At 35.7% G+C, this 14,028-nt stretch overlaps 1 protein-coding gene across 1 annotated transcript in view; it reads left to right on the forward strand.

The window, feature by feature from the left end:
- Positions 1-14,028, forward strand: part of LMBRD1 (LMBR1 domain containing 1) — a 102,372-nt gene that overhangs the window by 67,852 nt on the left and 20,492 nt on the right. Inside the window, exons 10-12 of the mRNA XM_036916252.2 lie at positions 11,185-11,249; positions 11,608-11,710; positions 12,358-12,462. Coding sequence (XP_036772147.1) covers positions 11,185-11,249; positions 11,608-11,710; positions 12,358-12,462 — 273 coding nt within the window. The remainder of the gene's footprint in view (positions 1-11,184; positions 11,250-11,607; positions 11,711-12,357; positions 12,463-14,028) is intronic.

Genomic DNA, 14,028 nt, shown 5'->3' on the forward strand with positions numbered 1-14,028 from the left:
TTGAGGCGTGAGAGCTCCTTATATATTCTGGACGTCAAGCCTTTATCGGATGTGTCATTTTCAAATATATTCTCCCATACTGTAGGGATCCTTCTTGTTCTATTGATGGTGTCTTTTGCTGTACAGAAGCTTTTCAGCTTAATATAGTCCCACTTACTCATTTTTGCTGTTGTTTTCCTTGCCCGGGGAGATATGTTCAAGAAGAGGTCACTCATGTTTATGTCTAAGAGGTTTTTGCCTATGTTTTCTTCCAAGAGTTTAATGGTTTCATGGCTTATATTCAGGTCTTTGATCCATTTTGAGTTTACTTTTGTATATGGGGTTAGACAATGGTCCAGTTTCATTCTCCTACATGTAGCTGTCCAGTTTTGCCAGCACCACCTGTTGAAGAGACTGTCATTTCGCCATTGTATGTCCATGGCTCCTTTATCAAATATTAATTGACCATATATGTCTGGGTTAATGTCTGGATTCTCTAGTCTGTTCCATTGGTCTGTGGCTCTGCTCTTGTGCCAGTACCAAATTGTCTTGATTACTATGGCTTTATAGTAGAGCTTGAAGTTGGGGAGTGAGATCCCCCCTACTTTATTCTTCTTTCTCAGGATTGCTTTGGGTATTCGGGGTCTTTGGTGTTTCCATATGAATTTTTGAATTATTTGTTCCAGTTCATTGAAGAATGTTGCTGGTAGTTTCATAGGGATTGCATCAAATCTGTATATTGCTTTGGGCAGGATGGCCATTTTGACGATATTAATTCTTCCTAGCCACGAGCATGGGATGAGTTTCCATCTGTTAGTGTCCCCTTTAATTTCTCTTAAGAGTGACTTGTAGTTTTCAGAGTATAAGTCTTTCACTTCTTTGGTTAGGTTTATTCCTAGGTATTTTATTTTTTTGGATGCAATTGTGAATGGAGTTGTTTTCCTGATTTCTCTTTCTGTTGGTTCATTGTTAGTATATAGGAAAGCCACAGATTTCTGTGTGTTGATTTTGTATCCTGCAACTTTGCTGTATTCCGATATCAGTTCTAGTAGTTTTGGGGTGGAGTCTTTAGGGTTTTTTATGTACAGTATCATGTCATCTGCAAATAGTGACAGTTTAACTTCTTCTTTACCAATCTGGATTCCTTGTATTTCTTTATTTTGTCTTATTGCCGTGGCTAGGACCTCCAGTACTATGTTAAATAACAGTGGAGAGAGTGGGCATCCCTGTCTAGTTCCCGATCTCAGAGGAAATGCTTTCAGCTTCTCGCTGTTCAATATAATGTTGGCTGTGGGTTTATCATAGATGGCCTTTATTATGTTGAGGTACTTGCCCTCTATTCCCATTTTGCTGAGAGTTTTTATCATGAATGGATGTTGAACTTTGTCAAATGCTTTTTCAGCATCTATGGAGATGATCATGTGGTTTTTGTCTTTCTTTTTGTTGATGTGGTGGATGATGTTGATGGACTTTCGAATGTTGTACCATCCTTGCATCCCTGGAATGAATCCCACTTGGTCATGGTGTATGATCCTTTTGATGTATTTTTGAATTCGGTTTGCTAATATTTTGTTGAGTATTTTTGCATCTACGTTCATCAGGGATATTGGTCTGTAGTTTTCTTTTTTGGTGGGGTCTTTGCCTGGTTTTGGTATTAGGGTGATGTTAGCTTCATAGAATGAGTTTGGGAGTATCCCCTCCTCCCCTATTTTTTGGAAAACTTTAAAGAGAATGGGTATTATGTCTTCCCTGTATGTCTGATAAAATTCCGAGGTAAATCCATCTGGCCCGGGGGTTTTGTTCTTTGGTAGTTTTTTGATTACCTCTTCAATTTCGTTGCTGGTAATTGGTCTGTTTAGATTTTCTGTTTCTTCCTGGGTCAATCTTGGAAGGTTATATTTTTCTAGGAAATTGTCCATTTCTCCTAGGTTTCCCAGCTTGTTAGCATATAGGTTTTCATAGTATTCTCCAATAATTCTTTGCATTTCCGTGGGGTCCGTCGTGATTTTTCCTTTCTTGTTTCTGATACTGTTGATTTGTGTTGACTCTCTTTTCTTCTTAATAAGTCTGGCTAGAGGCTTATCTATTTTGTTTATTTTCTCGAAGAACCAGCTCTTGGTTTCATTGATTTTTGCTATTGTTTTATTCTTCTCAATTTTATTTATTTCTTCTCTGATCTTTATTATGTCCCTCCTTCTGCTGACCTTAGGCCTCATCTGTTCTTCTTTTTCCAATTTCGATAATTGTGACATTAGACCATTCATTTGGGATTGCTCTTCCTTTTTTAAATATGCTTGGTTTGCTATATACTTTCCTCTTAAGACTGCTTTTGCTGTGTCCCACAGAAGTTGGGGCTTAGTGTTGTTGTTGTCATTTGTTTCCATATATTGCTGGATCTCCATTTTGATTTGGTCATTGATCCATTGATTATTTAGGAGCGTGTTGTTAAGCCTCCATGTGTTTGTGAGCCTCTTTGCTTTCTTTGTACAGTTTATTTCTAGTTTTATGCCTTTGTGGTCTGAAAAGTTGGTTGGTAGGATTTCAATGTTTTGGAATTTTCTGAGGCTCTTTTTGTGGCCTAGTATGTGGTCTATTCTGGAGAATGTTCCATGTGCACTTGAGAAGAATGTATATCCCGCTGCTTTTGGATGTAGAGTTCTATAGATGTCTATTAGGTCCATCTGCTCTACTGTGTTGTTCAGTGCTTCCGTGTCCTTACTTATTTTCTGCCCAGTGGATCTATCCTTTGGGGTGAGTGGTGTGTTGAAGTCTCCTAGAATGAATGCATTGCAGTCTATATCCCCCTTTAGTTCTGTTAGTATTTGTTTCACATATGCTGGTGCTCCTGTGTTGGGTGCATATATATTTAGAATGGTTATATCCTCTTGTTTGACTGAGCCCTTTATCATTATGTAGTGTCCTTCTTTATCTCTTGTTACTTTCTTTGTTTTGAAGTCTATTTTGTCTGATATTAGTACTGCAACCCCTGCTTTCTTCTCACTGTTGTTTGCTTGAAATATGTTTTTCCATCCCTTGACTTTTAGTCTGTACATGTCTTTGGGTTTGAGGTGAGTTTCTTGTAAGCAGCATATAGATGGATCTTGCTTTTTTATCCATTCTGTTACTCTGTGTCTTTTGATTGGTGCATTCAACCCATTAACATTTAGGGTGACTATTTGAAGATATGTACTTATTGCCATTGCAGGCTTTAAATTCGTGGTTAGCAAAGGTTCAAGGTTAGCCTCTTTAGTATCTTACTGCCTAACTTAGCTCGCTTATTGAGCTGTTATATACACTGTCTGGAGATTCTTTTCTTCTCTCCCTTCTTGTTCCTCCTCCTCGATTCTTCATATGTTGGGTGTTTTGTGCTGTGCTCCTTCTAGGAGTGCTCCCATCTAGAGCAGTCCATGTAAGATGTTCTGTAGAGGTGGTTTGTGGAAAGCAAATTCCCTCAGCTTTTGTTTGTCTGGGAATTGTTTAATCCCACCATCATATTTGAATGATAGTCTTGCTGGATACAGTATCCTTGGTTCAAGGCCCTTCTGTTTCATTGTATTAAATATATCATGCCATTCTCTTCTGGCCTGTAGGGTTTCTGTTGAGAAATCTGAGGTTAGCCTGATGGGTTTCCCTTTATAGGTGACCTTTTTCTCTCTAGCTGCCTTTAACACTCTTTCCTTGTCCTTGATCTTTGCCATTTTAATTATTATGTGTCTTGGTGTTGCCCTTCTTGGATCCTTTCTGTTGGGGGTTGTGTGTATTTCCATGGTCTGTTTGATTACTTCCTCCCCCAGTGTGGGGAAGTTTTCAGCAATTATTTCTTCTAAGATACTTTCCATCTCTTTTCCTCTCTCTTCTTCTTCTGGGACCCCTATAATACGGATATTGTTCCTTTTGGATTGGTCACACAGTTCTCTTAATATTGTTTCATTCCTGGAGATCCTTTTGTCTCTCTCTATGTCAGCTTCTATGCGTTCCTGTTCTCTGATTTCAATTCCATCAATGGCCTCTTGCATTCTATCCATTCTGCTTATAAACCCTTCCAGAGTTTGTTTCATTTCTGCGATCTCCTTTCTGGCATCTGTGATCTCTTTCCGGACTTCATCCCATTTTTCTTGCGTATTTCTCTGCATCTCTGTCAGCATGTTTATGATTCTTATTTTGAATTCTTTGTCAGGAAGACTGGTTAGGTCTGTCTCCTTCTCTGGTGTTGTCTCTGTGATCTTTGTCTGCCTGTAGCTTTGCCTTTTCATGGTGATAGGAATAGTCTGCAGAACTGGGACGAGTGACGGCTGGAAGGACTTCCCTTCTTGTTGGTTTGTGGCCCTCCTCTCCTGGGAGAACAGCGACCTCTAGTGGCTTCTGCTGCGCAGCTGCGCGCAGACAGGGTTTCTGCTTCCTTCCCGGCTGCTATGGAGTTAATCTCCGCTGTTGCTGTGGGCGTGGCCTGGCTCAGGCTGCTGCTCCAAAATGGTGGAGTCGCGTTGGAGCAGGAGCTGCTGGGAGGCTATTTATCTCCGTAAGGGGCCTCCCTGCTCCCTGCAGCCCAGGGGTTAGGGTGCCCAGAGATCCCGGATTCCCTACCTCTGGATTAAGTGACCCGCCCTGCCCCTTTAAGACTTCCAAAAAGCACCCGCCAAAACAAAACAACGACCACAAAAAAAAAGAAGAAAAAAAAATTTTTTTAATTAAAAAAAAAGGTGGTCGTTCGTTTTTTTTTATTCTCCGGTGCCAGCCTCAGGCCTCTGCTCACCGGTCTTTCTGCCCTGTTTCCCTAGTATTGGGGTCCCTGTCCCTTTAAGACTTCCAAAAAGCGCTCGCCAAAACAAAGTAGCAAAAAAGCAAAAAAAAAAAAAAATGGTCGCGCGCTTTTCTTATGTCCTCTGTCGCCCAGCCTCCAGTGCCTGCTCACTGTTCTTGCTGCCCTGTTTTCCCAGTATCGAGGGCCCTGCACTCTGGCCCGGATGGCTGGGGCTGGGTGTTCGGCAGCCCTGGGCTCCGTCTCCCTCCCGCTCTGCCTGCTCTTCTCCCGCCGGGAGCTGGGGGGAGGGGCGCTCGGCTCCCGCGGGTCCGGGGCTTGTATCTTACCCCCTTCGTGAGGCGCTGGGTTCTCTCAGGTGCGGATGTGGTCTGGATATTGTCCTGTGTCCTCTGGTCTTTATTCTAGGAAGGGTTGTCTTTGTTATATTTTCATAGATATGTTGTTTTGGAGGAGATTTCCGCTGCTCTACTCACGCCGCCATCTTCCGCCCCTCCTCTTCTAGAAGTTTTATAGTTTCAGCTCTTATACTTTAGGTTTGTAGTCCATTTTGTTACTTTTGTGGGATGGTATGACTTAAAAGTCAAGGTTTATTTTCCATATGGGTATCTGGTTGTTTCAGCACCATTTTTTGTCAAGACTGTCATTTGCTCATTGAATTCCTTAGCACTTTGTCAAATCAATTGATCAGATATATGTGTGTGTCTATTTCTGGACCTTCTCCATTGATCTGTATGTCCTTATGCTAAAACTTGATTATTGGAGCTTTACAAATGGTTATGAAATCAAGCGTATATGTTCTTCAATTTTGTTTTCTTTTTTCAATATTGTTTTAGCTATGCTAGATCATTTGCATTGCCATATAAATTTTAGCATCCATTCATAATTCCACAAGACACCTACTGGGATTTCTGTTGGGATTACTTTAAATCTATAGGTAAATTTTGGGGGAATTAATGTCTTAATATTGAATCTTCCATTTCATCAACATGAAATCTTTCCATTTATTTATGTTATCCCTAATTTCTCATCTATATCTTTCTTATGCAATTACACATGATTTTATTTAATTTCAATTCTCAGTGGTTGCTAGCATGTATTAATTTATTTAGTACATTGACTAAGGAATAAAGACTTTTTCCCCTCAAAGGAAATATGGGTTTTATTATATATATCACTTCTGTATTTGTGCACAGATGATATGATCCAGAAATAGGAAGCTACATGCTATTAGTGCTTCTTAAACATTATCATCCACGTAGTCCTAGTGGAAGAGTATAGACAGGTCCACTCATTCCTCTGCACTGCTCAGTACACGCTGGAGATGATTGAAGGTCTGTGAGAAGCTCCTGATACAAAATTTCTTTGGAGTTATGTTCTACCTCAAAATTTTGTGCTAGTATTTCCTTTTACTCTGTTATAATAAAACAAGCATCCATGTTTCATTATAAATGTATTTAAATTTTTTCAAATGCAAAAGTTCAGTTACACAATTCTACAGTTTTTTAAATTTTGTAAGTTTTCTTTTCAAAAGAATAGATACCCATGATAATATACCTATTGATCTTGAGATTTAACATTGCCAGGCATTCCACAGATATGCTTATCTCATTTCAGAGGCTTAAGGGTTCAGAGCATCTACTTTTCTGGAACATACTTTGCTCTGATCCTCACTAGCTGTGTATGTTTTTGTTACTTCATCTTTCTAAACCTCAGTTTTCTCATCCTTATAATGGAGTTATGTACTAATTTTTGTTATAGGAATTAAATTATATAGTACAGCACCTTTTGATGTGAACAACTCAGAAAAATTATAGCTACTATTATTATAGTTCTGTATGTAGGATTTTTCAACTTCCTAAATACTGTCATGGAACTCAAGGGAGAAAATTAGTTTTGTGCTGAAGACACATTAAAAATAAGCATCTAATTAAAATAAGTTAATGGCTCCTTAAAACAGCATTTGTAGACAATACTGAACATATTCTAAGCATAATAAAAGGAACCAGCTTGAAGGGGCTCCCACTGCCTAAATCTGGGACCATTTAGGTATCAAAATAATAATAGTAACACATGATAAACCATTGAGTAAAATAATCTATGAGTCTATATTGATAACCAGTATCTGTCAGTATCTGGCTTAATGAATTGTTACCTCCATACTAGGAAATATTGTGCTGTACAGTTATTGAACGAATGGGTACTCTCTGTATCTGTATAAAATGAAATAATTTCTTGAACAAATGCTTAAAACATTGCTCAAGATGTACTTTAACTGAAACTAATGTTCAGGTTGCAAATATTGTATATGGTAGGTAATCTTTTTGCTAAGATACACACACACACACACACACACACACACACGCTAGCATATACCATTTCAGGTTGCAAATATTGTATATGGTAGGTTATCTTTTTGCTAAGATACACACACACACACACACACACACACACATGCTAGCATATACCATTTCAGGTAACTACTGGCAACCACTAATCTACTTTCTTACGCTGTAGATTTGCCTGCTGCAGGAATTTTGTGTAAATTAAATCATTCACCATGTATCATTTCGTGCCTGGCCTGTTTTTTCTTAGCATAATATTTTAAAGTTCCATTCATGTTGTACTTCATTCCTTTTTATGGCTGAATAATATTTCATTGTAAGGATAATTCCACATTTTGTTTATCCATCACCAGTTGATAGATGTGGGTTGTTTACACTTTTTAGCTAGGATGAATAATGCTGCTATGAACATTCATACGCAATTTTTTGTGTTCATCTTTGTTTTCAGTTCTGTTTTCTGTTGGGTATTCTATCAAGGAATGGAATTTTGGGGTCATATGATACTCTATATTTAATTTTTTGAGGAAATGTCAGAGTGTTTTCCAAAGCAGCTGCATCATTTTGCATCCCTATCAGAATTATATGAGGGCTTCAGTTTCTCTACATCCTTGCCAACACTTACTTTTGTTTGTCTTTTTCATTATAACCAACCTAGCGAGTATGAAGTGGTATCTCATGGTGGATTTGATTTGCATTTCCCTAATGAATAATGGTGAATGTCTTTTTAAGTGCTTATTGGCCATTTGCATATTTTCTTTGGGGAGATGCCTATTCACATTTTGGCATTTTTAAATTGACTTGTCTTTTTATTGCTGAGTTGTAAGAATTTTTTATATTCAGGAAACAAATATTTCTCCTATTCTGTGGGTTGTCCTTTTTGATAGTATCTTTTGAAGCACAAGCATTTTTATTTTTACTAAGTCCAATTTATTTTTCTTTTGTTACTTGTGCTTTAGGTGTGTTTTCTAGAAAACCACAGCCTCATCCAAAGTCATAGAGATTTACATCTATGTTTTCTACTGAGTTTTACAGTTTCATTTAGCTCTTACATTTAGGTCTTTAATTTATTTTGAATTAATTTCTGTGCATGATGTGAGGTAAAAGGTCCAACTTCATTCTTTTGTTTGTAGATATCCACTTGTTCCAGCAACATTTGTTGAAAATACCATTCTTTCCTCATTGAATTTTCTTCACATCTTTGTCAAAAATCAGTTGAACATAGATGTCCAGTTTTATTTCCAGGATCTCAGTTTCATTCCATTGATCTATTTATCTATTCTAATGCCAGTGCCACATAGTCTTACAGCTTTGTAGTAAGTTTTGAACAAACTGAGCTACATAGTCATGTAGCTGTGTAGTAAGTTTTGAAATGGGAAGTTTGAGACTTTGAACTTTGTTGTTCTTTTTCAGGATTGGTTTGGCTATTATTCATCCCTTTCACTTCCATACAGATTTTAGGATCAGCTTGTCAGTTTCTTCAAAGAAGCCAGCTGGATTTTATAAATTGCATTGATTCCGTAGACAATTTAGGGAATATTGCCATCTTGAAAATATTAAGTCTGATCTGTGAACGTATGATGTCTTTCCATTTATGCAAGTCTTTCAGTTTCTTTAAATGATATTTTGTAGTTTTCATTGTGAAAATCTTAGAGCTCCTTTATTTAAAGTTATTGCTAAGTATTTTATTATTGATGCTATTGTAAATGGAATTGTTTTTGTAATTTTTCACTTTGAAGTGTTCATTGCTAGTGTATAGAATACAACTAATTTTGTATATTCATCTCTTATCCTGTAGCCTTACTGAATTCGTTTATTTGTTCTGATTGTTTTATTGTTATATTCTTAGGATTTTGTATTCATAAAATGCTGTCATCTACAAATATAAATAGTTTTATTTCTTTCTTTCCAATCTGACACCTTTATTTCTATTTCTTGCCTAATGCCCTGGCTAGAACCTCCAATACAGTGTTTAATAGAAGTGGTAAGAGTGAACATCCTTGTCTTATTCCTGCGTTTAGTGGAAAAGCTTGGTCTGTCGCTGTTAAATATGGTGTTAGCTGTGTAAACTTTATAGATGTCCTTAACAGGTTGAGGAATATTCTATGCATTTCTAGTTTGTTGAGTGTTTTTCTTAAGAAACCAGATATCCAGTACATGCATTGGATTTGGTCAAATGCTTTTTCTGCATCTATTGGGATGCTCATGTGGTTTTTCTCCTTTATTCTGTTAATACAGTATATTATGTTGATTGATTGGCTTTACTGAGATAACCTTGAATTCCTGTGATAAGTTACACTTGGTCATGGTGCATAATTATTTTTACATTTGGTTATTAACAGGCTATTAAAAAGAAATATGTTTCCCTTGTAGATCCTCAGTATAAGGATATTGTCTTCCAGTTCACCTAGGTATCAAACATAGGTGCTCAAATCAAGTAGTAAAAGATTGTGTAAGTTACTTTATACCCTGTACTAGTGAACTTTTGTTACTGTAAAGGAGTCACTTCAAAATTTTTTAGCAATGAAACCTTTTTTTAAATAAATGAGTTCTCATGTGAAGCCTCAGTATGTAAAATGGGTACGTGCAGTGTTTCCTAGTTCAATGATGACTATAGCTTTTTTGGTCCTCCCTTGCTAACCTTCTCCCAGTGAGCTCCAAAGGCACTCTCTCAGAACTCAAGAATTCCCTAGAACACAGTGAATTCCAAAATTTATCTTTATTTGTGGAGTAGGATGTGTTATTTTATTTCTTTTATCCTGTCAGAATTCTAAAATATGCTTCAGTAATCATGTGATATAAAATGAAAAGTCTCCCTAACATTCATGATTTCATCGACTATTCCTATCAATTCTAGTCAAAGGAGAAACCAAAAACTGTGCTTAATAGAAATCATCTTTTTTTGTTCTGACTTTGTGGACTCTTCAACCTAGTTGTTGCTGGAACTTAGGAAAGATGTCAGGGGAAAAAAGAGCCTAGGTTATTATTAACATAGATTTTGCCCCTTTATCATTCTGAAATTTTATTCTTTAGAGACCCATTTCCAATTTTTTTTTGCTTTTTTTCTACCACCCCAATATAAAGTTAATATGGTAGAAGGAAATGTGTTTTACCAATTATAATGCTTGACACATTTCTCCAGAGAAATACTATTTTTTGTGACTGTTTCTTCAGTGTTGCTAGTACTCTATTTTGGGAAGATTACCAGTTATAAAGTTTTCTGGGCGTGCTATAATTTGTATTAGAATAATGTTATAAATTACTATAAATTAGTTTATATTTTATAATAAATTAATATAAAATGATGTACCAATTTATATATGTATATAGTTAGTTAGTTAGTTAGTTCGTTCGTTCTATGGGAAAATGTTCCAAGTTCCCTATTTTAACTACAGGTTAATATAACCAGATAATTTCCTGGTTTTGTTTTTTTGTGTCGTATGTGTTAGTCTCAATATACTTTTCGGTTAACTTTGAAGTTTATATTTGAGTGTAACTGAATATAATGAGCCTTTTATTTGACTTAGCAAAAGGTTTCATTTGCTTAGTTACTAATGAAGACTTTTAAATATAGTTGGCCCTTGAACAGTGTGTATGTTAGGGGTACTGACCCCCATATATACAGTTAAAGTCAGCATATAACCTTTGACTCCCCAAAAACTTAACTAATAGCCTACTGTTGACCAAGCCTTATCAATAACATGACACATTAACGCACATTTTTGTGATATATATATATGTATGTATTATATACTATATTCTCACAATAAAGTAAGCTAGATAAAATAGATTTTTCAAATTGTCACAAATCTCCAAAAAAAATCTCCCAATGTATTTATTGAAAAAAATCTGCATGTAAGTGGACGCATGTAATTCAAACCATGTTTTTCAAGGATAAGTTGTCTCTTGTTTAGTTCTCAAATAGTCTCATACTGAAAATTGAGATGGCAAATGCCTGGGATTATATACCAAAGTAAAATGTTTCTTGGATCATTTCATTTAGATTACTGTCATATGCTAGCAACTGATACTGAGCATAATGTTTTTTGTGCTTTTAACACCAACTTTTAGAACTATATTTTAATGAATTTTTTTTGCTTTTAGATCATTTGGGGAATATTTTTCATCTTAGTTGCATTGCTGTTTGTAATTTCTCTCTTCCTGTCAAAGTAAGTACAGTACACACATTTTATAAAGCACTTATACACATCCTATGATGCTACACATTTTCCATGCTGAATCCCATTAGTGTAGCCTATTCCTCTTAAGTAGCTATTTTACTTGAAGCATTCTACAGTATTAACTGAAAGAAAACTAAAACGTTCTAATAATAGACAATACTTCTTTTTTTCTATATCAATTGAGTAATACCGCTAAGATTTAAGTGAGGTTTAATTTGTTTTCCCTGGTTTTCTTTGACTCAGTTGAATCTGCATGCTTAAGTTACAATGATATTCTTTATAAATAAACTGAAAATGTGATAGCATAATGCATAAATTCATTCCTTGTAACTTTTTGTTGTTTTAGTTTGGATAAAGCTCTTCATTCAGCTGGAATAGATTCTGGTTTCATAATTTTTGGAGCTAACCTGACTAATCCGCTGAATATGCTTTTGCCTTTACTACAAACGGTAAGTAAAGATAGTAGTCACTTTATAGTCTAGGAAACATTCCTACGTTCTGTCAAGTTACTATGTTGACAGACCTGTTAATACTGGGTAGCATAAGCTTTTTTAGATCATTTGGGGAATATTTTTCATCTTAGTTGCATTGCTGTTTGTAATTTCTCTCTTCCTGTCAAAGTAAGTACAGTACACACATTTTATAAAGCACTTACACATCCTATGATGCTACACATCTAGCCCTCTGCTAATTTGGTTTTTCACTTATATATAACATCTCCATTGATATGTAAAGATTGTTATCTTGCTATATTGCTGAGCTCTTATATACATAATTTGATTTGGGATACAAGGCAAAATTTAAGGTGAACTTTTCCCAGCAATTCCTGTTTTAATTTTTAAAGAAGTTTTTTATTCCATTTATAAATGGAACTTTTAGTTTGCTATAGATTATTTTTTAGGATGATGGTACTAAATAATTTGGTAATAGTTTGCTTATGTCTTTTGAAAGGATTCCCTTTTTTTTGTATTATCCTAGTCTGATCTAACTCAAACTTGATATTTTAAATATTTGCCAAATAGGAATAATGAAGTTTCAGTTAATTTTATGACTTTTAGAGCCTTATTGTTTATTTCACTTTATCTTTTTTTTTTAGGTGTTCCCTCTTGATTATATTCTTATAACAATTATTATTATGTACTTTATTTTTACGTCAATGGCGGGGATTCGAAATATTGGCATATGGTTCTTTTGGGTTAGAGTGAGTATATATTACAATTTTGGTTTTTTCATTGTATGCATAATATCCATTATTGCAAATTATCAGTGTAGAAGTTGTAAATATCTTGATACTAAAGTTCAGGGAAATACTTTTCACTCATGTTAGCTATATAAAAGTGCTTTTTGTCTAGAGTAGTGGTTCTTAAATAGTGGTGATTTTGCCCCCCAGGTACATTTGGCAATGTCTAGAGGCATTTTCAGTTGTTACAACTGGGGGTGCTCCTGGCATCTACTGACTGGAGGCCAGGGATTCTGCTCAATCTTGCTTGCACAAGGCAGTCTCCCACAAGATGTAGTCAGCCCAAAATGTCAATAGTCCCAAGCCTGAGAAACCCTAGTCTAAAAGTTACATTATTTTCTTAGTGTTCACCTACATGGAAACACATTGAAGCACAAATGGATACAATGTAACTCAAAAAATGGCCCTTTCTCCTGGGAGTTAAAGATTACTCTATGACTGAAGAAAGGTTATTTTCTTGTGCTCATTTTGAGATATATTAAGGATTTTAAATTGAAGTTGTATCAGGTAGAGATGACTTCAACTATGAGTAAAAGAAAAACCCAGTTAAATTGGGGTTTGGACTAATGAAAAGCTTCAGTAGAAAATTTAAAAAAATCTAGCTTTGCATTAGTAGCTCAACATATCAAATCCATTATCTTTATAATCCTCTTGACCCCTCCGTCATGACTGTAATATGGCTGCTGCAGCTCCCTTTAGCCTGTCCATGTTCCATAAGGTAAAGGTAGCTAGGAAGGAATGACACCAGTATCAGTAAAACAGAACTTTACCAGAAATCCCCAGCAGACTTCTGCTTTCCTTTTGATGTTTAATATTCTTATCACTGCTAGCCACTCCTAGGTATAGGGGAAACCGGGAAATGTAAATTTCAGGTGATCATATCATCATCCCATCCAGAATTGGAGTTCTGTTACTCGGTGTTACACTAGAATCTAGTAATAAAACGGGGAGGTGATATCTTAGCTGCCAAAATGAAAGTGTACTATGACATTGAAATGAAGCAAGTTACCTTGCTCCTTATGTTACCACATGTTTTAGTTTCCCTGTAGTATAGATACATGTGAAAATATCTGTAGTCAAATGATCATAAATTATCATAAACTTGATTTTGTAGCACAGTATAATATGAGGACTTCATGTCATGAGTATTTTATAGAAATGAGTATTTAAACATGTAACATATCCTTGTGCAATATATAAAACCACAAATGTATTAGTAATACTTATAGTTTAGACTCCTTTAATCTTTAAATAGAATTAGAGGTAGTTCACAATTGTTCTTAGCTCTGTGAACTTCTAACAAATGCGACAATATAGTATTTGTAGACGATTTGTCTGAAAACAAACTGTGTGAACACTACATATTCTCTAGGTCTTGAGCTTTTAATGAGTCACTTATGGGCTCCTTTGGATATACATGCTTTGCTGTGATTTAAAAATAAACATAAATCTAAACCTAAGCTTTACTAGGAAAGAATTTATTATTATTAGAATTTTTTGGAATGATTAAGAATTCTTAGTATTTAT

This window comes from Manis pentadactyla, chromosome 16 (genome assembly GCF_030020395.1).
Source record: "Manis pentadactyla isolate mManPen7 chromosome 16, mManPen7.hap1, whole genome shotgun sequence".
Lineage (NCBI taxonomy): Eukaryota > Metazoa > Chordata > Mammalia > Pholidota > Manidae > Manis > Manis pentadactyla.